Source organism: Pleurodeles waltl, chromosome 3_1 (genome assembly GCF_031143425.1).
Source record: "Pleurodeles waltl isolate 20211129_DDA chromosome 3_1, aPleWal1.hap1.20221129, whole genome shotgun sequence".
NCBI classification, from domain to species: Eukaryota; Metazoa; Chordata; class Amphibia; order Caudata; family Salamandridae; genus Pleurodeles; species Pleurodeles waltl.
Genome location: NC_090440.1, coordinates 995,462,711 through 995,489,978, shown reverse-complemented (window position 1 = coordinate 995,489,978; position 27,268 = coordinate 995,462,711). Strand labels below are relative to the sequence as shown.

General features: G+C 44.9%; 1 protein-coding gene across 14 annotated transcripts in view; it reads right to left on the bottom strand.

Moving 5' to 3' along the window:
• Positions 1–27,268, bottom strand: part of EPB41 (erythrocyte membrane protein band 4.1) — a 698,787-nt gene that overhangs the window by 30,833 nt on the left and 640,686 nt on the right. For all 14 annotated transcript variants that reach the window (XM_069224160.1, XM_069224170.1, XM_069224159.1 and 11 more), the window contains one exon: positions 7,475–7,582. In XM_069224160.1, the coding sequence (XP_069080261.1) occupies positions 7,484–7,582 (99 nt within the window). In that variant the 3' untranslated portion in view covers positions 7,475–7,483. The remainder of the gene's footprint in view (positions 1–7,474; positions 7,583–27,268) is intronic.

The window sequence follows — 27,268 nt, the reverse complement described above, 5'->3', positions numbered from 1 at the left end:
TGATCAAGAATGACTTGTTTGAGAACAGAGTGCTGGCCTAGGCAAAAACAGTTAGATAGACGGAAATAAAACAAGACCATAAAAATGGGTATTGTAACAATAATAGGATGAAGCTGAATAAAATATATCTAGGTTAAAGTGCACAGCGGCCTAGTGTGTTAAAATAACATGCATGGTGCTATAACTAAAATGGCTACACAACACATGGACTTCAACAAGCCTCCCTCATGTTCAGGGCTTGTCCAGGACTTGGCTCAAGGAAAGCAACTTGTTGTGTTGCATGAACAAATTCATACTATGAAGTTCCGGCGTGGGGGCCAAGTCTACAAAACTCATGTGCCCCTTTCTTCCGGAGGTACATTTATGGCACCTTTCTTTAACAGGTCAAGGACTTTGCATCTAAAATTGAGACGTGCCGGAGCACACAACCCAGTGGAAAGACAGTGGTCCAGAAGGAGACACAAAAAGGGGAGGGTACACCCATGGTGGATCCATCGACCCATTGTGATCTCCTTTATTGACCAATGATGATCCTGACCTACTTAGTGGAAAAATGGGAGATCCCTAAACCCCAATGAAAGATCAGCAGGGAATAGTCAGTTGTCTCTCCATATAGCCAGCCGCTCATCATCAAAGGGCCTACCCAATGACTGTGGCTTGCTCATCTACTGACAATCCAGTGGAACACATTAAAAAATGTTCCTGTAAGCAGGGCAGCCATGCCCACCGTCATGCAATGATGTTCAAAGAGTTCATGCTGCACTTCCAAATCTGTTGGATGCTTCTAAGCCATGGGTGACCTAGTTCTAAAAAGCTTTATTTTGTGGTGTGAGCAATCTGATCACAGTAAGTTTTGTGAACACCACAAGAAACACGTTGACCCAGTAAGCAGGTGGCCTTGGCAGAGTGGAGGGCCACGTTCCCAGAAGCAAAGACATTTCAGGGCATAAAATAAAGTTTCTTCATCCTTCTATGTGGAGGTGCCACAGGAAATGCCTTTGGGTTTTGCTTTGAGTACGAAGTCTGGACACCAAGACTTTCTGGTGTTGGATGAGAAGATAAAAAATAACAAGGTAATTATCTGCGGTAAAGTACTACCTATTGGATACGCTAACTGCAAATTCTTCGTCTTTAGAATATTCACCAGACACTAGACTGGATCTGGACATTTTCAATGCAGGGCTCCCTGCTCCTCCATTGCTAGGTAGTGTGTGCTGCTTGGTGGCATCGTTCCACCACAGAAGTGATGAAGCACAGCCACATATAAGCACCACTCCTCCATGCTGATCTCAGTTTGTTACTTGACTCTTTTCGAGCCTTTGGGTGCAGAGCACAAAACAAGTGGAGGTATCAATGAGCAGATCTCTAATTTGGGACCGTTTCAGATAGAAACGTGAGACCATTCCAAAGAACAAGGAAGTGAGAGGTCACCTCAGCTTGTGAAAACATACTATAGCAGTACTTCCCAAAGGAGGGGACAATGTTGAGTGGCCAAAGGCTAAAAAGTCCCACAGGATCAAACATACAAAATGCCCTTCCTGTTGGACCTGGCAGTCAAGGTGGTGTTGCTCAAAATGGAGCATGGCAGTTGTCAAGTAAGTACACTGTCTCAAAGCAGAGGTAGCAGGCTTCACCCTGGTGCAATGGGGCCTCAGTCACTCAAAGGCTGCTTCTTGGCTATTACAAAGCAGGTCTTAATGGAGAGGACTATCCACTGCCACGCCTTTTTTTGCTCAAGGAATCCCACAAAGAGTTGATCATTCACCTGATGGTCTTTGATGCAATCAATATAAATACTCAGTGCTCTCTTAAGATCCACTCAATGGAGTCTCTCCTCCTTTGAGGGGTTAGGTGGAGCAAAGAATGTATGGAGGGGAATGGGCTGACCAACGTGAAACAATTATGACTTTCGTCAAAAAGGCTGCCCAGGTCCTCAACACCAGCTTGTCTGGGGAAAAGTTGCTGTAAGATGGCTGCACTGGTAAAGCCCGGATCGCATTCACATGATCAGCTGAAGTGATCCAAATGAGAAAAACTGTTTTGAGAGTGAGAAGGTGCAGCAAGTAGCTGTGGATCGGTTCGAAGATGGCAAGTCCCTGAAATGCACCATGTCCAAACCAGCTCCTATAAGTGGAAGCCTCTGTGAAGGGGTCAGGTGCGACTATGGCTTATTGACTGAGACCCCAATGATGTCAGGAGGTTCACCGTCATCAGGAGGTGGTCTACAACTGACTGTGGCAAATCTGATTTCAACAGCCAATCATCAGAGTAGGGGACAACAGGTATCCTAACCTCCGAAGATGGAGAGCAACCACTAACATTACTTTGATGAACACCCATGGGGCTTGTAAGACCAAAAGGGAGCATGGTAACAGAAAATGCTCTTAGTTTTTAAACGTCAGGTAATTTCTGTGGTAATGTAGGACAAGCACACTGAACAAGTTACCTTCAGTAACGCTCTTTGTCATAGAGACTCTATATAATCGCAGACTCATCTTTTGAACATTCTCCAGGGGTCAAACTGGATCCGGAAACTTTTGCATCGCTACCTCTGTGTGCCGTTAGTTGACACACTGCGGGTGCCCACTGACTTCGTTCTGCTTTAAAAAAAGACGTGCAGGCCCATATTTGCCCCACTCCTGCAGGCTAGGCTGTCAATTGCCTTTGAGGCTGTCCACAACCGCAGACGCAGCGCCCAAACAAAAAACTGGCTTTGACCAGTATGTAGATTCATAGACCTGGGATGCTTATTATTGGGTAACACCCAATTGACAGAACGGGAATTATGGGAGGGTCGGCGAGGAATCAGCAGTCGAAAGCAGAGGTGCTGCTGAAGGGCTGACAAGGGTTCTCTTCATGTCATGTCAGCAATGATAAGTACAGACAACGGTCTGGGTTGTCAAGAGTGAGGTGTCAACGGCAACACTAAAGCCATCATTGTCAAAATTGAATATGATTCTAGTAGTTTAGATTTCTTTTTGAAAGCAAGGGGCACCTCAGAATATGATTTTCCTGGCCAGTCTGTATGCCTATCAAAATGTTAGCAGCCTTTATACGTGGCTCTCCCGATGTGGGAGACGTGCATTCTTGACATGGCTTTCTCAGACGGCTCAAAACTCCTCAGATTCTTAAGAGATTTCTTTATCTCTGGGGACAAGTCCTTACCTAATGATGGCTCCTTTGTTGCTTTCTTCTTCTGCACCCACCTGAGAAGCCGATCCTCCCAGCCACCAATGGTGCTTGTGCAAATTTTGCAGTCTTTATTTTATGTCTTGGGCGGGTACAGTATAAACGGTATACATGGTTACCAAATAAGTAATCAGTATATAACCTCTTTTTGCTACCAGAGGCAAACACAAGGCATGAATTAAGCTTTTCTTAGATAGTGCCATGAGTGAAATTGTATATCCACAGAGCCAAACCTCAGGAAATAGAGCTCTCCAAAGAGGAATTGTCCTACATAGGAAACCAGTGGAAATTATTGAAAACCAGTCTGAGGTGAAAGGGAAAAAAATATGTAAGAAAAGAACTACCTTTCACATGACATGCAAAGAAAATCTAACATACAGTGGCTCTCTAGAATTGCACATTTCATGGTGTCACATTCATCCCTCCATACATCCGCCATCAGGGGCTATTTTTCCTTTTTTTACACTGGTGCTATAGAAAAATGTGTTCTATAGTGGCCTCTGACTGAGTGAGAATGAGTTTGCTCTCATCTCACTGGCTAGAGTCAGGTGAAATGAGGAAAGTGGGTTATTAAATAAAAAAGGTTTTTGTTTTCTTAGGAAAACACACTTTACTGTTAATGTGTCATCACTGTGGAACGTCCAGCTCGACAGCAGGTAATGATGAAAGCATGTGAATCCATGGAAGATCAAATACACTAGAATCAGAAACTCAAGACTCATCTCCGCAAAAAGAAATTGAGAAAAATTGGTGATCCTCTCTGAATCTTGAAACCCTCCACTTCAAAAAGCACTCTTAAAAACCTTTATTAAAATATAGAATATTACATGCTTGTAACGTGCTAAAACTAGTTCCATCCAGTAGTTTGCTGCAGTAAACAGTGCAAGAATCCCCTTAACTCCTTCTACCTAGCCATCTAGTTTTCTGCAGTCTACGTAATGATAAAAAATTTTTTTTTTTTTTTTAAACTTGGTTTTAATCAATCTAACGTTTCTGCCAAAAACCTGACTTGAGCGCTGGTCTTGCTTCTACTATCTAATCTGATAATACATCTTGTATTTAGGAGAATGATCACCTTCAAATATTAAAGGTTTTTCAAGGCTCTTTAAAGGGTACAGCCTATTCTAATTATAAATGCCAAGCTACATTATTGATGCAAAACCCTGCCACACGCTCAAAATTTGGCTTCCTTTCATAAATACTAATTTTGAAATGGGAATGTTTTCTGCTTTTCTAAAGGCTGCAAAGCACTTCTAGTGGCGAGAGTCTACTTTAGACTGATGATCTGGTGAATGTCTGCCCTATTACTGCTCCTACGTTATTGAACGAGCTTCTTCAACACTGTGCTATATTTCAACTCCAGAGTCCCATGACCGAGCACTTTTGTTAATCATTTCTCCCGATCTGGATTCCATCCTCATTGTAGGACTGAGAGACCTACTCTGTGGATCATGAATGATGAAGCGTGCTGGAAGACGAACAAGGTAAATAAATGTCCATTCTTTCTAACCACACAGTGGTACCTAGTCCAATGAGGCAGGTGGCTCCAGGCCCTTCCACTCTTAGTGCTGCGTAGTGCCCAGGGTTCCATCACTGTGCCTGAGGTGGCTGGCTCTGGCATCTCTATCCACAGAACACTGATAACCCCTATATCGATCGTAGGGTGTGGTCTGTGAAAATGTTCAGCCTACAAGACTGTCTTTCTTTACTCCGAGGACTGTCTGTTTATTTGCCGAATGTCAATATCTCAAAAAAGATTATTTTGCTCACACATTACCACACTTTCACCTGGTTAATTTTGCCTCACTGTAAGTTTTCATGTTATTCTAACATTAGTGTACTCTACGAATTAAGTGGGTTTCGCAATCAATTGAAAATGTATTTTAAACAATACTTTGATAAGAACTTGAAAATATATATTTCTTGCTGAGAAAACTTAAAGCCTACTTAGCCCCTCTAATTTCAGAACCATCCATCAGGCAAATGTGCATTCATTGGGGATTGGCTCATTAAACATTTTTAAAGAACACACTTTTGTCCAGCCCACCATTGAAGCTAAATTTGGCAACACCTTCTTTCTGGAAAACAATATGTCAGATTAAACGAAAAGCACATAGAAAATGTCTTTTGTGCAAAGAGCACATTTTCGATTAAGAACATTTGGTAAAATGTCGACTGATAGTTGGTACATATCTCACAACTCACAAACAAATTCATAAAGTGGTGTACAGCCTGTCAATTAAGCAAAACTCTAAAAGCAAAACTCTAAAAGCAAAGCGATTTTAGAACAAACATACAGAGTAAATTGGTTTTGTTGCAGATGACGGACCATTTGATGATGGCAATGGAAGGGCTTCACTGTGACTGTGCTGTATGTGCATTCAATATTGTAGATCACAGAATCTCACTTTTCAGACCACAGCAACTGAGTGGCTCAATTCATAGCCACCAATTATGTCAATGATTGTGTCATTTGTGATTATACCTTTGATAATGTGTGATATCACAGGCAAAGCAATGTAGGTGAGATATGGTTATGTTGATAACCTTACCACATGGATTTTTGTGTTAAGGTTTGAGTCAAAACAGCAACATCCAACTTCCCTTAAAATTAGGATTTTAAGGGAATGTTTATGTTTGAATAATATTTTTTCTTCTGAGAACTTAACCATCAGGCTCCCTTGAAAACATTTTCAGAATTTGACTTTATACACCTTACTCCATTTACAAAATAAATATTCACTGTGTAGAGGCCCTGTGTTAGATCGGTGCCACAGAATACAAAGCCACTTGCCTAGTGCATGGGGCTATGGACACAGGGTGCTGTAAAAGGTGAGGTCCCAAGCCAGCTCCACACAGTCTTTGTTATTGTGCACAACAGGCTCTAGGTGCAACTTCTGCTCATTGGCGAAGGCTTCCTGTTCTATCTGTGCCACCAGACCAGCTGCAGGTTCTAGGCTTAGGCCTGGACTATGGCCAAGCCTTGCGCCCGTCACATCCCACCAAACAAGATGTGCACTGCAAATTTTCTTTCCTAATGTTTTTTTGAGATAATGATTATTTTGAATATATTTGTCGAGTCAAAACGGCAAATCCAATCCCAGTTTTTGGATTGCCAGATTTAAGGGACAGTGAACTGTGTGGAAAATAGGGGTCCTTTTTAGGGGTGAGCACAAAGCGCTGTCCCTTGTTGTAATCTCTCTTTGGGCTTCTAACTACGCCCATGTCACGTCAGTCACTTTCATTCGTTCGTGGGCTTGCCTTTTAAAATCCGCTTCCTTTCATTAGTGAAAGGCATGAATACGTCATGGCTTTTCGGGTGTTTAGCCCTCCGCAAGTTCACCGACCAACTGCTGAAAACATATTAGGCTTGATGTTTTCTGTCTGGTTTCTGGACTACTTTTTCTCTTTATTTCGCAGCGCGATCTCGCTGGGCAGTAGTTGAGCGCTTTGCATGACATCGATCATGTTACATAGGTAATTGCACTTTTGCCAGTTACATAGATAATTGCACTTTTGTCGGTTACATGGATAATTGCACTTTTGCCGATAGGTTTCACTGCAAGCGAAAGTTTATTTCCCTTTGCGTTGATGCCAGCCGTTGGCTCGCTTATGTGAAAATTTTACTTTTCAGTTTCTATAGCAAGAAAAGTCCGGTTAGTTATGTGAAACTGTTTTACTTTAACTTTTCAATTTATGTGGCAAGAAAAGTCCGGTTAGGAGTGTACAATTATTATAGGTCTAACTCAAGCAAACGTGAGACCCATTGCATTGCAAATGCTTGTTGTTATTTGTTGGGGCAAAACCAGTCTCCCTTGGACCATTCTACATCTTCTCTAGAATATGGGATGCTCACCCTGATCCCGACTAACTTTATATAGTTTAGTTGCAGGATGCAACATTCAGTGCCTTTTATACTATCATGTCAGCCCCAACAAAGTTTTCAGCTACTTCCAAGCCTGTCTGATTGTCCAGATTCACGGAGCCTCTAAAAAATCTGCACATCCCAAACTAGACAGAGAGAAGGGGAAAATGCTGCCTCAGCCATCAGATTTGTTTATTTTTCAAAATTGGATCCATGACTGCAGATATGAAGAGCATTCATGGAGTAACTTCAGCGCCAAATAGTCGTGGAATTACTGCCCACAGTAACAGTTTATGAGACCAGCAGGATAATGACAAATACTGATTTGAATATCTGATTACAAAGGCATAGTGCTAAGCCACTGATTTAAAATGTTATAAGAGTCTGCACTGTATGATCTATGATGTGTACTCGCATTACCTTGCACTGCTACTCTTCCGCGATCTCAGTCTCCTGATGGACCACTACTTTTGTCACCGACATGTCTGGGTGCTGCTCCTTTGCTTCCTTAATAGCCTGAACCAGAACCTTAGGAGAAAAAACAAAAGCAAGCCAAGAAATATTAAATTCTGGTTGACCCCAATTCCTCACTCTTCTGAATGCATAACACTGTAACAGAGGTAGCAAACATTTCTCCTTGCTATACTTAGGGATGATAATCAAATTTTATAGCAAGGAGAAAGTAATTCTGTTTATTGTACAGAAACCCCACCTTACACAGCTTGCCAGTCCAATAAGCAACTGTTAAGTATGGCCCTGAAACAGAGCCATTAGCATGACTACTGGAGTCCAATCTGGGTAGTCACTGTTGTATAACGTAGCAACAGTAGAAAATAAAGCTGTTTTACATTGCTACTTTGTCAAAAGGGGAAGCACGTGTGACCACCGTCATATTTGCCTCGCCCAGAGACCAAAGCAACAGAATGGAGGGCGATTGTCTTTTGTCTCAGGAGACTCTAGTCAATCTTGGGATTCCGAAGACTCGAGAGAGGAAAGAAAATCCCATTACCCCGTCCGAGTAGACTTCAGCTAACGACTATAGGCCGGTACGAAAGGTGCTCTACGACTATAGCAGAGAGCGAGGCTTTGGGCGGGGAGGAGGAGGGAAGCTACAGTGTGGTGGGAGAGTGGCAGGAGATCCATAAGGAAAAGATGGTGATTTTACTTAAGCGATGAGGAACGCAGCAGGACGCCAAATATTGGGTTATTTTAAAGACTGGAGTGTGCAGGGTGTTTACCAGGGTGGCATTCACCAGGAGCTTCGCTAAGGTGATATATCTAGGGAGGTCTGTGGTCCCAATCAGTTTGCTAATTTTAAAAGTTCCTAGATACGGAGTAGTAAGTTACATTGCTGAAGAGAGTTTGCAATAAAAGAAGCTGATCTGATATGAGCTGGTTTTAGTTAATAAACCCAAGAATAATTCGCAGGAAAGTTAACATTATGCAGAACATTAACAAAATGGGTTTTCAGTCTTGGGACCACTGCAAAGACAATGGTGACATTGCACCGGGAAGTTCAAATGATTTTAGTTGATGTCACAACAGATGGAGTGTGCTTCTTCAACAAACACAAAAAATGAATACAAAGCTCTTATTTAAGAAACAGCATTAGCTCTTTTTCCATTTAAAACATAAGGTGACGACTTAAATAATGGATGTGGAATGGAGCCTAATCTGATGAAACACCATTTAAATGGCAGGTATTCGATAAAGGAGGACCTAAACTGAGGGTTAGAAATTATATCTGTTTTGAGGTACCAAGGTGTATTCTAGGTCAACAAAAGGAATCTGGGAGCATTAACATACAGTAGAAAGCATTGATATACTAACGAAGAAAGCACTGCATGTGCTATTTAAGATCTTTTTAGTGGGGCAGTTTTGGGTAAAAGAATGCACAATTTTAGCCGGTGATTAACTATGTTGACAAGCAAATGAGAGGACAACACACAATCAATAAGAGAAATGAGAGAGAATAGTTCAGGTTCCAGAGTACATGGTGGCCACATCAGTACAGTCCTTGTTAACGGCAGGTGACTGCAGAAGGACAATATATATTGTGCTTTTTGTAATTGGTCGAAAATGTATTTCCCTCAAAATGAGGTAATGATGACAAACAGCAGCTACTGACCATTATGTAAGGCAAATCTTTCCAGAATGGGATTGTGATGTGCCTTATTCTTGTTTAAAAAAATAATTGTCTTGCAAATCATCTCAGAGTCTAAGAAAAGTCATTATCTATTACTGCAAGCATAAGGTATATTTTTTGCAAGTATGAAATACAGAAGAATGGTACATCTTACAGAAGGGGTTAAAGTATCAAAGTACACCTGCTTTTGATTTAATCATTTTCTTTTATATACACGGTTAGTTCATTTCTTAAATTTCACATGGAAAAAACATTCAAGCAGATGTGCAAATGAGGCGCATCCATAAGTGGGGGTGAAAATAGGACATTCTCTTACAGCTCATCAAGAGTGAAATACAGAAATGGAACTGCTTTCAACTTAACACTTCAAGTGCACTCCAAGATATGCCAAGGAGTGCACTGTTGAATAAGTTACTTACCTTTGGGCAACGCTCTTTTCTGGTGGATACTCTAACTGCAGATTCCTCATGTTGTAAATCTTCCCAGGCGCAGGACTGGATCCACAAAACTGCTCTGCAGTAGTTCTGCTATTTACCTCTTACGTGACTCAATATACATCTAAATAAATGTGTTCACACAGATGCATTGAGATGCCACCCTCCGACGTAAGTGCCCCCAGCAGACTGGCAGAAATGACAAAGTAAAATCTAACTTTAGGCCCTGTTAACTATTAGCAGTTTAATCCACAGAATGGGCAAGAAATAGCAGACGGTGAAGAATCTGGATTAAGTTTATCCACCAAAGAGTGTTACAGAAGGTAAGTAACATACTTCTAATGGATACTTTTAACTGCAGATATCTCACCTTGTGAATCAAAACCAAAGTGATACCTCCTCTAAGGAGCTGGGTCTTACAAGAACACTACATACCAGGAAGTGCTGGAGATCCGAATGGACAAAATGGACTTCTCTGCAGACTTGAGAATCAATGCAGTAGTGCCTCATGACAGATACCTATACGGCTGTCTGGAAGATGCCCAAAACAAGAACGCCCTAGGCTAAAGCAGCGTCGATGCCTTCACTCCGGTAGACTGAGCCCTACTGCCCTCAGAAAGGTCTTTTTTGGTTAAGGCACAACACTTTTTAAAGCAGCAGACAATCCATGTGGGTGATTTTTCCTTCTAGATTGCCTTTCCCTTGTTTGCAACCAAGAGCCCAACAAACAGTTGATCATGCTGGGAGCATGGTGGACTGCCCCACAAGGAAAGGTGATGTCAGGGAACAAGGTGATATACAGATGCTTAAATGACAAAGCCTACAGCTTTCTGACGCAACGCACCAAAGTGAATTAGAGAAGAAAAAATATGTCCAGGATCGGGAACCTCAGAGTACAGCTGTGCAGAACGCGAAGGGGGTACATATCAAGAAAGTCAAGAACAGGTTAAGGTTCCACTGTGTTGTAATAAAAGGACCCTAAGGAAACATTTTCACACGAGAAACACATCAAAATGACTGACAAAAAAAAGGGGCTGGTTCGGCAAACGGAGAATGCCTCAAAGGGTTGACAAATACCTCTTAACTATAACAACAGCAATCCTAGTTAAAGACACTGAAATCAATAACATATTAGACAACCTCACCAGTAGAAGCTAACGAACACTGCCCAATGACCAGAATCCACAGCCTTGGAGGACCGACGACAACTAGCCAGAATTCCTTCCTCCAACACCCGAGGAAGCGCTAAGCCTCTCAAACTGGGGCTGCTCAATCACCACATATTTGAGGTGAAACCTGTAGAGGATTGGGTGAAATACCATGCTCTGTTGTCTGTCACTGAGAAAGCAGACCATCCCAAAGAAGGAATTCAAAAGCAAGGCAAATGCTCAGATTCAGAAGTTCCCGAGTGTCATAGCCTCCAAGTACAGTGTAGGGCAATTAGAAAGTTATCCTCGGTCTGTTTGACTGTTCTGACTGCTAGGTGACTTGCTGTTAAGAAAATCCTGTTAAGAGGCAGCCACTGCCAGAGCCCTAGCACTTCCAGAAAAAGAACACAAAACTACACACTGCCATGCTGGTCGCAGTACCACTTGGCAGTTGAAATGTCTATGAATACTTTGACCACACTGGGCCTGATGAAAAGCAAGAAGGCCTTCAAAGCCTAACTAATGGCCGACGGCACCAGATGATTGCTATAAATTCCTCCATCAGGGACCGGAGCCCTCCCATCTATACATTACACAAATGACCTCCTCGGGACTGCAATGACAACTTTTATCACTGTACGCTCTTGATGAGGCAAAGAGAATAGCCTGCCACAGTTCAGACTGGCTTCTGGCATTCACCACTGATGGTCATGAGACTCTTTGTACGAAATGCAGATGCTGTCCAAAATGCATCCCTTGTGCTGGGCCCACTGGAAGCGAAGGTTTGCCTGGAGGATCTACACAGGCCTAAGGGCATGCGGCACCAGAAGGATGCAGAAAGCCAAAAGGCCAAGAAGGCTTAGAACCATCAATGCCGCCCCATCCCATCAAGACACTCTTCCCCAAAACATCAGAATCATAACAGGAATGTCTGACACTTTGAAGTTATAACGGTCTCTATAAAAGGAATCCTCTGCCCTGGCTGAACATGGGATTTTGGCTCGCTGACAGATATTCAGAGTGTGGACAGTAGTGACACTGTCATCTGAAGCTGGTCTGAGACCAGCTGAGGAGTGTGCACCTTCAGGAGTCAGTTGTTGTGGTACATGAAAGAATGCATCCCAGACCTATGAAGATGGGATGCCACCAGATTCGAAGGTCTGTAATAAGGACAAAAGGTAGAACATTGAATTAGTAGTGGTTCAACCCCACTACAAAGTGGATGTACTTACTGTGGGAATATAGGACCAGCACGTGTAAGTATGCATGCTGCAAGTCCAAAGAAGCCATCCAGTTCCCAAGATCGAAGGGCAACCATTAACAACATTAATTTCTCTTTCCAGGTGAAGAAATTTCAGTCTGAGGTCTAAAATCGGTCTCAATCCCACCTCCTTCCAGGAAACAAAAAAATACACAGTGAGTAATACCCTTTCGGTTTTCTCCAACTTAGGCGCAAGCTCAAATGTAAACTTGGCTTGCAAAATCTTCCATGCATCATCAATGGTGTGGCAAAAACTGATGGAATGTGTGGAGGCAAGGGTATAACCAAACTGAACAATTTAATGAATCCACTGGTCCTTAGTAATGGAACGTCAGCTGGGGAAGAAATGCTCAATACTGCCTCTACTGGCTTCAAGAGGCCATCAGAGGGAACACTAAAGAGATTTTGCAGTGGTGGGAACACCAGGTCAAAGAGAATGAAAAGGATTACTGCATCTGCTACTAGCCACAGCCTCTGCCATTGCCCCTACCCTCTGAACCATGAAAAGACTGAACAGGTTAATGAACAAGCTGCAAAGGGTTGCTTCTGGCGAGAGGCAAGACCCTAGGAATATCGTCAGAATTTCCAGTGCTGCTGGAGGAGTTGTTGAGAAAAGGAAAGGAGCCCCAAAGAGTGACTTATAGCTCTGATGTCCTTTAAGTGTTACAGCATTGAATCTGCCTTCTTGTAAAATAGTTGGATCCTGTGAAAGTACCTTACAAGCGAAGCCTGGAGAGCCTCAGAAAACTAAGTGGCATGCAGACGGATTACCATGCTAGTAAACACCCTTCCAATCCCTTGTGCCCAGGCTGGGTCTCAGTACATGTTCAGCTGAATCATGGCCATCCCGTATTGTCTTGTTGAACAAGTTACTTTTGGTAACGCCTTACCTGGTAGAAACTATCTAGCCACAGATTCTTTACCTTAGAATAAGTTTCTCCAATGAGTAGCTCATGAGCTACTGGTTGCTCTTCAGCTGCCTGCCTCTTCACTCCTGTGAGCAGCCCAGCCTCCTAAATCAGAAGCTTTTGCTTGGTTGAATTAATATATTTATACCAACATTGTTAAGTGTGTATTCAAGACAAACCTGTTGAGTTTTCAGAACTCACAAGCTGATGTTTGGAGAAAAATGGTTGAATTTCAAAATATATTTAACTATGACATTTGAGTGATAAATCAGACAGTGGTGGGGAGACATATTACTTATATTATTAACTATGCACCAGGGGCATTGCAGCTGTGTAATAAAGGCATTCTACATTGACAAACCATTTTTGACATTAGTGCTGGCAACCGTGCCCCATCCACTAAAGTGACTACTACTGGTAATCTTCCATGTGGGAGTACAAATGTAATCTTGTCTATTGTGGTCACTATTAAACCTCTAATAATATTAGTAGCTCAAGATGATTTTCATTGAACATAAGTAACTCTTATTACAGAAAAGGTTGGTGACCCCTCATCTAGGCTATTCCCCAGGAGGCAGACTGTGTTCATAAACTTTGTGAGCAGTTACTATACATGCCAGAAGGTGGCGGCTATCAGTTCCGTGTCAGCATTGTCTGAGCCAGAAGTGACATGCACGTCAGCGATCTTATATCAGTTACTTTTCATGACATTTCTACACCAGAAGCATGGAGCCACAAAGGATGTTGATGTACCAGAGTGCAGACACTAAGGATCTCATAATCGTTACTCTTTATGGAGAAATCTGTTCTCAGAGTGGGGAGGATCGGTAATGAATCTGCAGCTAGATAAGTGTCTCCATCAGCAAAGCGTTACAGAAGGTATGTAACTTGATCATCTGATAGAGCCTTCTAGCTGCAGATTCCTTACCTTAGAATAGATAACCACGCAACACCTCTCCAAAGGAGGATCGGCGAAGAGATTTAGACCGGCAAACCCTGGAGGACTGAATGGGCAAAGTGCTCATCAAAATAGACCTGACTGTACAGGCAATAGTGCTGTGGTAACATGTGTAGAGATGCCCACGTTGCAACCTGACAGATGTCAAGGTGAGGTGGAGCAAAGAAGGTAGGCAATGTGATGGTCTGGCCTATGTGAAAAGGTGTTACTACTTTCAGCTGGAAAGTGGCACATGTTTTCGAAACCAGTTTGTCTGGGAAAAAAGTCATGTAAGGAAGGTGAACAGAAAGTGCTTTCAGTTCACAAACCCTCCTGGCCAATTAGAAAGGCTGTTTTTAAGGTCAACAGGCTTAGAGGTCAATTGTGCAATGGCTCAAAGGGCAAGCAAATCAGGAAGGAAAAAACTATACTCAGGTCCCACTGAGGCGTGATGAATGGTTTTGAAGGGAACATATATTGTAGTCCTTTTAGAAAACAGGTGATTTTAAGAGGGAGAGCTGATCCGGCAACCGCAACAATGCGGATATATCCGAAAGGTATTCTTTAACAGTGCGCAGAGCAAAGCCTTGCTGGGCTAACGAGAGCACAAACATCAACCTCAAGGGTGGAGAAAGGGGAAAATCAACATTTTTGGAAGCACACAAAGCCACAAATTTGTCCCAATGACAGGCATATACTGTCTTGATTGAGGGTCACCTGGCTGCATCACAGACCTCTGGAGGGAGACAGAAACTGTTAGCTGCTGCCGCTCAGTCGCCATGCATGTAGATGGAGTGTGCGTAGGTTTGGGTGCAAGACCCTGCCCTGTTGCTGCGACAGTAGATGTTCCCAAAGCAGCAGCCTGATCAGCGGACCGATGCTCAGGAGTTTGGGATATCATACTCTCCGTGCCCAATCCAGAGTCACATGACTTGGGCCCAGTCGTTCCTGATCTTCTTGAGAACTCTGGGCATGAGTGGTATCTTCTGAAAGGTGTACAGGAGGCCTGAGCGCCACTCATAAAAAATGTGTTTTTCGAGCGAGAGTCGCTATGGAAACCAGTGCACAGAAGTGCTGATGTTGTACATACTCGCTGTGGTGAATACATCTAACAAAGGGTCTCGCCAATCTCTGTAGAGACCTTGCACCACATCCGGATGGAGATGCAAGTTGTGATCCGCTAAGCATCGACAGCTGAGTTAGTCTGCTCTGGCATTCAGAAAGTCCACCGGATACTGGGAAATACCTTAATGTTCTAGCCACATCCAGAGATGCAGGGCCTCATGACACAGGGACCAAAGTCTCACCCCGCCCTGTTGCAATAACATATGACGTGGTATTGTCTGTGAACACCTGAACTAGGCTTCTCTTGACAGAAGGAAGAAAGGATTTCAATAGCAGTCAAAATGCTCTGAGCTCCAACAGGTTTATGCGGAGCCGAGACCCCGCCGGAGAACAGAGCCCTCTATCTCCACCCCCCCCCAGATTGCCACCTCAGCCCAGTAGTGATGCATTCGGTACAACAGTCAGCTCTGGGTGGAGAAGAGAGAGGTGTCTGCCTCTGACCCAATCAAGGATCGTCAGCCACCACTGCAGATCTTTCACAGTTCCCTCTGACATATGGACCAGGTCAGTAAGATTCCTTTGATGCGGCACCCACTAGGACTTCATGTCCCACTGCAGAGCCCGCATATGCCAAAGGGCATATGTTACCAGCAGGATGCAGGATGCCATGAGGCTCAGCAGCCTCAGAACCAGTCTGCCATCCACAGTCAATCGTCAATGTAGGGGAAACCCTCTGCAGGTGTGCTACAAACACCACCATCATCTAGGCGACACCTGAGGTGCGCTGGTAAGACCAAAAGGGACCACAGCGAACTGATAATGCTTGTGGTTCACCATGAACCGCAGGTGACATTTGTGGGCAGGCAGGATGGGAATTTGGAATTAGGCATCCTGCAAGTCCAACACTACCATCCAGTCACCAGGATGTACGGCAGACAGAACTTGAGCTAACATGAGCATCTTTAATTTCTTCTTCGGGAAGAAATTGAGAAGGCGCAGGTCTAAAATAGGACAAAGGCCTCTGTCCTTCTTGGGTACCAGAAAGTAGCGGTAATAACAACAACAACTTCTGATGTTGACATCCTTTTGAAAGCTCCTTTGGCCTCAAGAAACTGAACTTCCTTAAGGAGCAGGAAGAGGTGGTCCTCCACCAGCCGGTCTGAAAATGGTGACTGTGGCGGAAGGGGTTTCTATGAGAGGGATGAAGTAACCTCTCTGGACAAAATGAAGTACCCACTGGCTGGGTGATATGAATGCCAGTGAGGCATGAGGAGTTGGATCCTGCCACCCAATGGGTGTCCATGATGGAACAAGGGCAAATTAAAGGGCTTCTGAGGCTTTCGCTGCCGAGAGAGTGAGGTGGGCTTGTGGTGCTAGACTCGGTAAACCTCTGACTGTGTCCCCAACAAGGCTTGTGGGAACTGTGTCCATGGCTACAAAGAGGGTGGGGAGTCTGTTGGCCTTGGTCGATGGACAGGAATGGGCGTGGCTGTTATCACCTCCTTTAGCCATAGAAGGGGCAAAAGGTAGGATGGGGTTGGTGTGGGGCCATAGAGAGGCCCAAAGCTGTGGGAGTGGCTCAACTGTCCTTAAAGCGCTCCAGCACTGAATTTGCCCTGTCACCAAAAAGGTGGGTGCCACTGAAGGGTATGTCCATAAGGGATGCCTGGACACCCCCTGAAAAGCCAGCAGACCTCAGCCAGGCATAGCGTCTGAGTGACACAGATGACACAATTGTTCTGCATAGCAAGCAGTATCCAGTCCACAGCAAATGGTGAACTATGCTGCGTCTCGGTCATTAACAATAGCCTGTTCAGTATGGCTTGGGCCTCGTCCAAGACCACTGCGCAACCGAATCACAAACCGTGCCCAAAAGGCATGCAGTCTTCACCGACAGTAGTGCAGGACTGACAAAAGAAACCATCCTCTTGACAAAGTTGTCCAGCATCCTGGGACTCCTTATCAGGTGGGGCGGTAGGTAGCGCAACAGTGTTGATCTTGGTTGTGGAGACCTGGACAACCAGATTCTCAGAAATGGGGCCCTGGGTGAGGAAAGCTGGGTCCCTAGGAGACAGGCGATGGTGGCTGTCAGTCGTCCTGTGCACAGGTGCCCCTGTGAAGGTCTTGGCCCTAGCCCTGAGCAGCACATCAGTGGGGCCTTGTTAAAGGCGGCGGGAAGTTCTGTACTCGGTTGAAGCACCCCTGTCAAGAAGTTTGCCTTAAATGCCACAGACAGCAGCATAAGGGCAAAGACCTCAACAGCCCTTCTCATCACCATAATAAATAAAGCCCCTTCCTCCACTGCCACATTTGAATGAGAGCCCAGTTTGTGTTTTATTGAAGAGAACGAAAAAGGTTTGTTTCTAATCAACATGGTGTCCCTGGATATCTGTTTAGGGACTGTTAGTAACCCAACACCATTGAAGCCACTTCAGTTATGTCTTGTATGGAGTTGTGTGAGACATATTCTAACTGCAGATTCCTTACCTTAGAATTTCTCCCAGGCGTCAGACTGGATCTGGCGATTTTTCTTTGAGCAGCACACTTGCGCGTCGTTAGGTGGAATTGGTCGACTCTGCGGGCATCGTTGGCGTCATGGTCGCCATGATGACATCGGGAGTCGTATATAGGCACCGCCTCAGTATGGTGACGTCAGTTTCTTTTCACGACTTTCCATGCCAAAGCGCAGAGCCGTGAAGAACACTGAAAATGGTGCATCAGAGCAAAGACCCTGAATGGGGAATCCCTGTCCCCAGAAATTGGTTCACAAGCGGGGAGGATGGGTGGGTCGGTAAGGAATCTGCAACTAGAATATTTCTCTACCAGATAAATCGTTACTGAAGGTAAATAACTTGTTCATCTGATAGAGACTTCTAGTTGCAGATTCCTTACCTCAGAATAGATACCCAAGCAATGCCATCCTTGATGATGGGCTGCGAACCAAGATCATACTAGAAAGTCCTGCACGACCGAATGGCTAATGTAGCCGTCCCTGCGGACCTGACTGTCCAGGAAATAATGTCTAGTAAACGTGTGCAGGGATGACCATGTTGCTGCCTGGCAGATATCCAGGACAGGAACTCCGCGTGCTAACACTGTGGTAGCAGCAGCTGGCCTGGTGGAATGAGCACGCAAGCCCTCAGGGGGTTGCTTCTTTGCCAAAGCGTAGCACATTTTGATGCAAAGTAGTACCCATCGTAAGATGGTACGCTTTTGCACTGCCTTCTCTTTCTTCGCACCCGCATAACCAACAAAGAGCTGATCGTCCACCCGGAAATCATAGTACTATTGAGGTAAAACGCCAACACTATTTTTTTGATCAAGGTGGTGGAGTCTCCTCTTCGTGAGAAGGATGTGGAGGTGCGTAAAAAGTAGGCAACGTGATGGACTGGCCTACATGAAAAGGTGTAGCTACTTTGGGAAGGAATGAGGCTCTAGTGCGTAACACCACTTTGTCGGGGTGCACAGACAAAAATGGGAGTTTGGAAGAAAGAGCATGAAGCTCACTCATTCTGCGAGTAGAGGTGATAGCAACAAGAAAAAAAGTATTGAAAGTAAGGAGCCGTAAGGGACAATTGTGTAACGGCTTAAAAGGAGCACAAATCAAGTAAGTAAGGGCAAGACTGAGGTCCCACTGAGGCATGATAAACAGAGTGGAAGGAAACAAATGGGTGAGACCCTTAAGGAATCTACCACCAATAGGAGACTTAAAAAGGGAAGGTTGATCAGGCAGTCTAAGAAAGCTTGAGATAGCTGATAAGTAGCATTTAAGGGTGCCCAAAGCAGAGCCAAAGAAAGAATGAACAAATTAACCTCAGATAGAGGAGCAGAGATGGGTTCGACAGACATGTTGGTACACCATGCCACAAATGTATGCCAGAGACAGGCATATACTGTTTTGGTGGAAGGACGCCTGGCTGCCAAGATAACATCTCAGACTTTGGGTGGAAGATCAAAAGCCATCAACTGCTGCCGCTCAATCTCCATGCATGAAGGCGAAGACTGGATAGGTTCGGGTGGAGAACCGACACCTGCTGTTGTGACAGAAGATCCTCCCGAAGGGGTAGTCTCAGTGGGGAATAGGTGGCCATGCTAAGTAGATATGGATACCATACTCTCTGTGCCCACTCCGGAGCCCCCAAGATTATTTGGGCCCGGTCCTTGTTGACCATCTTCAGAACTCTGGATAGAAGTGGTATAGGAGGAAAGGAGGCCAAAGTTCCACTCAAGACTAAAAACATCTCTGAATGAGTGCCACCTTGGAAACTCCAACACGCAAAACAGCTGACATTGCACGTTCACTCCGGAGGCGAACAGATCTAACCAAGGCTCTCCCCACTGCTGAAAGGGACCTTGTGCCACCTCCGGATGGAGACGCCATTCATCATCGGCTATGCAATGACAACTGAGTTTGTCTGTGCTGGTGTGCAAAGCCCACCAGATGTTGAACCACCAGGGAAATGCCCTGGTGTGCCAGCCATGTCCAGAGGTGCAAAGCCTCTTGACAAAGGGTCCCGGACCCCACTCTGCCCGGTTTGTTGCAGTACCACATGGCGATAGTGTTGTCCATGAACACCTGCACCACTTTCCCTTTGAGAGAGGGAATTAATGCTTTCAATGCAAGCCTGATCACCAGGAACTCCATAAGACTGATGTGGAGTCCAGACGCCGGAGTACAGAGACCTCTGATCTCCGCCTCTTCCATGTGGCCACCCCATCCCAAGAGTGACGCGTCTGTCACTACTGGGGAAGCGAGAGGGATCTGCTGTTGACCCAATGTGACTTTGGCACGTTTATAGTGAACTCCTGAGTGTAAAAGGTTCGCCGTAGTCTGATGGTGGGAGACGACTTTCTTGGGCGTGTCCGCCTTCAACAGCCAGTCGTCGAGGTAGGGAAAGACTGAAACCCCCAACCTGCGCAGATGGGCTGAAACCACCGCCATTACTTTCGTGAACATCTGAGGGGCGCTCGTAAGGCCAAAGGGAAGCACAGTAAATTGAAAGTGCTCGTCACCTACCACGAATCGTAGGTAACGTCTGTGGGCGAGCAAGACGGGGATATGGAAATAAGGGTCCTGCAAGTCCAACGCTACACCCAGTTTCCTGGGTCCAATGCAGACAGGACCTGAGCCACGGTGAGCACTTTGGACTTCTCCTTTTTGAGAAAGAGATTGAGGGCCCAAAGGGTAGGATGTAAGCCCTTGTCCTTTTTGGGCACCAGAAAGTAGCGGGAATACCAGCCACAACCTACTTCTACAGCAGGGACCTGTCTATGGCTCCCTTGGCCAAGAGAGCCCTGACTTCCTCGTGGAGAAGTGCCAGATGATCCTCTGGTAGTCAGCCGTAGGATTGGGACATGGCCGGGGGGGCAGCCCGAAGGGGAAGAATTACCCCGTTCGGGTGATCTGCAAAACCCACCTGTCCGTAGTGATGGATTACCAGTTGGGCAGGTGATGGTGAATCCTACCGCCAAATGGTCTGGAGTGGGGGGGACGGATTAGGAAGGCTTGGAGGCAGCCGCAGAGGTGGAGGTGGACAGGGCAGACCTCTGGTTCCCTGTCCCACGAGCCCGTGGGATTCCGCGTCCCCAGCCATGCAGGGGCTGAACAGCATGGGCGGCACAGTGGCTGGGAAAGGGATGTGACAGGAAGCCACGAAAGGGGCAAAAGATGGACTGTTGGGGATGGGGGAAGTTAAAAGGCTGAGAGATCGAGCCGTAGCCTGGGAGTCCTTGAACCTCTCAAATGCCGAGTCCGCCTTGTCTCCAAAGAGACGGGTGCCATCAAAGGGCATGTTGGACATCCCCTGAGAAACCAGTTGTCCTCAACCACGAGTGGAACCTTAAGGCCACCATTGATGCAACCGATCTACCCAGAGAGTAGGACGTGTCCAGCCCACATCGAATAGTGAACTTCGCTGTGTCTCTCCCAACTGCTTGGGAGATGATAGTCTGGGCCTCCTCCAGTATCTGCGGCAAGATGTGCGCGACCTTATCCCACAAGGAGGGAGTATAACGGCTCAAAAGGCATATGGTGTTCACTGACCACAACACCAGACTGGAGGAAGAAAACATCTTCTTCCCGAGTTGGTCCAGTCTCTTTGATTCCCGATCCGGAGGTGCGGAAGGGAAGGTGCCCCCTTCCCGGATGAAGAGGATGCCTGGATAACAAGACTCTCAGGCGTGTGGTGTTGGGACAGGAATTTAGGATCGTTTGGGGAAGGGGGAGGGGATGGTGGTGAGTGATCGTCCTGTTCACAGGGGTCCCTGTGCTGGGTCTGGACCAAGTACCCAGAAGGACATCAGTGAGGGCTTCACTGAAGGGAAGGAGAGGCTCAGATGTGGAAGCCCCTGGTTAAAGCACCTCCGACAGGAGATTAGACCAGATTTCAAAGTAGGCAGCTCGAGTCCAAGGACCTCAGCCGCCCTCCTGACTACCATAGTGTAAGTGGCTCCCACTGCCATAGCCACGGTAGGAGGAGAAAGCATACCAGCGTCTGGAGAAGTATCCAGACCATTGGCGTCGCCCAATTCCTGTGCCCAGTCCATATTAGGGTCGTCCTTTTATTCATAAGGGTCCAGGGTACCCTCCAATCCTTCCCTGTATTCATACCCATAAGAATAAGGGTCTGAAACCAACGTGGGGTGAAGAGACCCCATTGAAGTGCTGGCCAATGCTGCTCCGACTCATCGAGGATTAGGATCGGGTCAACGTCGATCGTGGGCACAACCGAAGTCGAGAGCGTCAAAGGTCGAACGGGCACTGGGGAAGGTCTTGAAGATACGACCGGCGTCGGTATGGATCCGGTAGCAGATCTCGGGGTGGGGAGAACCTCGGTGGCCTGGGCTGGGGCTACCAACCGAACCCCAGGGCCCGAAGGCGCCAAAGAGGGGTCAGACTGCCCAAAAATGAGACGCATGGCCTCATAGAATTCTTTCAAATGGGCAGGGGCCACTCCAGCTCCCAGAAAGTCAGGGAGGCGTGGAGCTGACCCAGAAGTAGGTTTAGAGGACAGAGGGCTAGGGCGTCAACGGTCCTCCCACATCACATCATCTGGGTGACAGGGTGAAGTCGAAGGATGCCTAACCTTCTTTGACTTCTTCTTCTTACCTGAGTGACCCAACGTGGAGGACGACGAGTGGTGGCGACTCCGCAAGGGGTCTCGAGACCTTCCTCTCGAGCGAGACTGGGAACAATGCAGAGTCAAGCACCAGACCGCCACGAGCTTGAGGGAGCACTCCTTTAAGGCTTTCGGTTCATGGCTGGCACTCGGAGCACGACTCTGGGTCGCGGTTGCACTCCAGGCACCATAAACACACCCAGTGTGGATCCATCACAGACATCATGCGGGGACAGGCCTTACAAGGCTTGAAACCGGTCTTCGGGGACATCCTCGACGCACCAAAAACTTCACCAAAAAACTTGACAACAGTGTTGAAGACGGTCAAAAATTGATCTAAAGTATCTTTCTTCAGATCAGAGTGTGGCAAGGGAAGAAAAGAACTAACGTCACCTGTGCTGAGGCGGCATTTATATAGACTCCCGACATCATCATGGCGACCACGATGCCAATAACGCCCACGGAGTCAACAGACGCAACCTAATGACACGCAAGTGCACTGCTCAAAGAAACATCTCTGGATCCAGTCTGACGCATGCGGGAAATTGTAAGGTAAGGAATCTGCAACTAGAAATCTCTATCAGATGCATTAAGCTAAGTTCACTCGTGTCACCTGTGGTTGTGCAAGCAAAACTTGAAGCACGGAGCCAGAGACTCAGTTTACACAACAATATGTTGCACCTATGTCAATTCAATCAACACACAAGCAACAAAGAAAACTGGGGCTGCTACTGAATCTTATCTACGTCACTGATTGGTTTATACATGTTTTAACTTATTTTTGTTACCACTGAACTCATGGATACAGTTTCCTAGTGTAAGGAGTCTTACAGAACCCTTGTATTTTCTAAATATGTATATGCCAGGTCCTGGTAGGTCTTTCTTCTACATAAAGAGAGATGAGAGGCAGGTTTTCAACAGGCAATGGCATGCATGGAAGCTACAAACAGCAGATTCATTTCTGAACAGTTTGGCTTTTCTACATAAAACATGGATGTTAAGCTGGCTTTTTGTTTTTTGAGATCTGAATACTTTGTCATTGGCTGAAAGGTCAGCATTGTCAACAATACTGCTCTTATAACCAACATAATTACGTGTATGTTTGTCATGGTTCATCCACATGCATTTTGCACAGTCCTTCATCTAGGGCAACATTTCTCATTGTTACCAAGTTTGTTTTTCAATGTCTTCTATGGAAGCCCAATCATTAGAGTGCACACTGTTGATCCAACAAATTAATTCTAATCTTATTGTTGGCGTTATGTGAACAGTTTGCGTTCTGGAGATAAACACAAGGATTTCTAAAGGTCACACACTATTATGAAATATTTAGGAATAATGCTGCGAAGTAAGGTGGACAATGTAGCACGAATCAATAAAAAAAAAATACAATTGTGTGAAAGGTGGTCTCACCTAGGGCCAACACAGTAAGGCAAAATGCACTCACACAACATTATGGTATTACTAACATTTCTGTGTATATTCCAAATGCTCGACTGAAAATAAAATAAGTCTCTTGGGTTCTGTTAAAAATAGAAATAGACATGAGATCTTCAGGGGTAGATTAGAAATGGTAGGTTGCATGTCGGAACCGATTTGAAGGGCCACACCTGGCAGAAAGGGGTCACTGGGTCTCAACCATAGTGGCTCCAATCGCTTTCCACTGGTGTCCTAGAGTACATTCTAACATTGCTCTGTAAAATGAACTGAGTACAAACTTTTCAGACTCTCGGGTAGAGAGTTTGAGCAGTCCAAGCCTTCTGAGAGAGCAACTGTGTGAAGGGCTGGGGAAGTTGTGGGCAGGGTAGGGTGAAGGGAGTAATAAGAGCTTAGTTCTCAGCCATCAACCAACAGGCAAAATAACTTCAATGACCAGCCCTGTGCTTGTCTTTTAGTAGATCAAATGCAAGAACAAAGTGATGGATGAAATGCTCAAATTAATCTCAGCAATCACATGGGCCCGCATCCCAATCCACTGTTCGGCCACCATGCCACCTCATTTGGACCCAGCACTCTGCTAATCAGTCCAGCCCGAACTGTCAGGGCAGGTCCTCCCTGAACCAGATCACAAGCAACATAGGACTGGTTTCGCCCTAGTTAGGGCGATTCAGCCAGGTATGGCTTGGGTTTCAGTGGCATGGTGAGCCTGGGTCGCACATCTAAGCATACCAGCACACTAAGGGCATTAAATGCAAAAACAACAAGGCCATGGATAGAATGCTCGAATTAATCTTGGCCACTGGCAATCGCTTAGGGCCACACCCCAATCCATAATTTTTCACCCTTCAAGCCACCTCAGTTTAGACCCAGCCATTTGCAAATTAGCCTTGACCCTGTTCCTCGTGAGAACAGTCCAGCCCTAACTGCCAGGAAAGGACCTACTTGAACCGGAACACAAGTAACCTAGGACTGATCATACCCAGAGCATTAAGGGCATCAAGGGCCAGATGTATCAAAGTTCCATTTTGCATGTCCTAAATAGCAAATTTTAGTAAATAGTGATTCCTATAGAGTTGCAATCGCTATTAGCAAATTGCTACTAAGAAATAAGACTCCATTTATTCCTATGGGCCTTCAGGCCCACAGGTGCGAATGGTTTTGCATTTCCTAATTTGCGATTTCTTTTTAGGGAATCACAAATTAGGAAATGTAAAACCAAGGGTGCAGAGGGGCCAAGGCCCCCTTTGATGCACCTCAAAAATTAATTGTGCACATGTGAAGTGCATTACATGGCACTTTCAAAAATGCATTTGTAAAAACTGCACATGGATACCATCAACATAGCATTTCCTAAATGCCCATTTTGCATTTAGAAGATGCTTGATTCATGTGCTTATGAAATCGCAAATAGGGAATCCCTATTTGCGATTTCATTTTTAGGGAATCGCAAATTTGGATTCCCTATTTGGAGTCGCAATTTAGGGAAACACACAAAATTGTGATTCCCTAAAATGGGACTGCCAATGCCTTTCATACATTCGGAAAGGCTAGTTTGCATTCGCAAATGGTGGAATTTTGCAATTCACACTGTTTGTGCATGCAAAATACTTAAGTAGAAGCAGTAGAATCATTCAGCTAATTCTGCTGTGCTATTCCGCTTCACCACCAAAAAGCATAATAAAGTGGTGGAACCAATGTCATCCATTCATCATGGCAAATCCTGTGCAAAGGATGCAATAGCTATCACCCATCTAGGTGGCAAGCTTCATCATTTGACTAGCTCCTCGCTAAGTGGGTGCTGCAATACGAAGCAGGCTTCCAAAAAAATAAGGCTCTTTGTGGTTATCTTTTCTCCTCTTGGTCAGGTTTTTACCAGAGCTCAGGACACTTCTCTATTTGAGTGGGTTAAGAGGAACATTAGACTGGGTAAGGGAGTAGTTAAAATTGGCTATCGGCCTTCCCTCAACACTGTTTGTTCCTGGTGAAAGTGTGTGCCAACTTTAAAAACAGAAATGAACGATCAGTCATAGTGATGAGCCCTTGGTTTTACAGTTTCATGCTCCTAATCGCCCCAAAGGGTCATAGGCATTTCATTAGGACCAGAAACAACTCTACTGAATTGGGTTTTGTTTTAAAACTGAAAATTACTGCGATCTCAAAGAATGTGCGCATGTAAAAGGAAATTAAAGTGTAAGAACAATACTGTTTAGGCGCATGATTAGTAAAGAGCAAAATGGAGACAAAAGATTTATCAATTAAGTTGAAGAACTAAGGATGAGTTTGTGAATCATCAACACAAAGGTAATTTCCAAATTTCCAAACTCTGCTCCAATCCCCAGGCATACAAATCTCAAACAAAATTGTTAAATGTTTATCAAAATACTTAGTTTTATGCTATATGTAGGTGTTTTATATTATTTCTTCATTAGAGCAAAGTACCATTGTCAGGTAATTGCTTCTTAAAGTGCCTTAGTACTTTACAGTCTAAAAAATGATAGCACACACTAAAGCAGTGCTTCCTAAATTTTTTAGGCCCACAACCCAATTTTGAGTATGACTAACTTTCGTCCTGCCCTTAATTCACTGAAAAAAAAACAAAGGCTAAAGTTATGTTATAGTTAGGCAACAATGTAAATTAAAATCTAACATTTTAAACTAAAAAGAAAACACTGACATTCACCAGTTGTAGTTACCTGAAGTAAATATAACTCACACCCTCGCCATGTACTGCTTATAACCTCACATAATATATCACTGACTGTTCAAATCATTGATAACATCCCTGATGACAGGAAATTACATCATTAATGACATCACTGTGTATGGCAGTGTTGCGTTACAATTATTTCAGATAACTATAAATGGTGAATTTCAGTGTTTTTGGAGTTTAAAATGTTATGTTTTAACTGACATTATAATCTACTAGAACATCGCTTTAACCTTTGTTTTTCTCAAGTGAAAATATATGTCTCATGATATAGACACTTGGTTATCCACATGCTGCAGAGTCAGAATGTGCATGTATTCACAAACTGAAGTACCTGTCTAACCAGAGTCACCGATATGCTGCAGGGCCAGTGCATGGATTTGCACATGTATTGTCTAAAGTTACTAACTGTACACGAGCTGCAATGCAATAAAATGTTCTCCAAACAAAAATTCTCCTACCTCAGCACCTCTTGGAAAATTTCAGGGTGTTCTGTCAGCAGGGGATAAATAAAAGGAAGGTGGGAGGAGGTCCCAAAACGTGTTTTCCCAATTCATTATTCCATTGGAACTTTAGCTACAGCTCAAAGACTTTAACAGATTTATAGCAAATTTGCCAGAAAGCTATAACTTGGTCCACAAAGTGTGCTATTTTGTCATTTGGTGTAAATTCATTTAGTAGTTTTTGAGCAATTAATGCTCAAAAACTGTATACATCCAATAGCTGAGGATCCCTGGACATGACAGATCTCTAACAGACCTCTGATTGGCTGTCGCCACAGAGTTGCTGACTCAGTCCAGAGTCCTAAAAAAAAATGCAAAAAAAGCTAGAAAGGGCAGGCTAGGGATACCATAGGCCTGGTGGGGAGATTCTGGAGGGACACAATCCCATCCTCCCAACTGGGCCAAAAATGTTTATAGAAAGAAAAAAAATGCAAAAAAAGAAAAATGCTCCTGTTCTACTAAAATAAAACACCCCAGGACAATTGCCCCTCTCCCAGGCCTCTTGGATGTCCAGGGTCCCCATCTCATGGGGCCCACCTCAAACGTC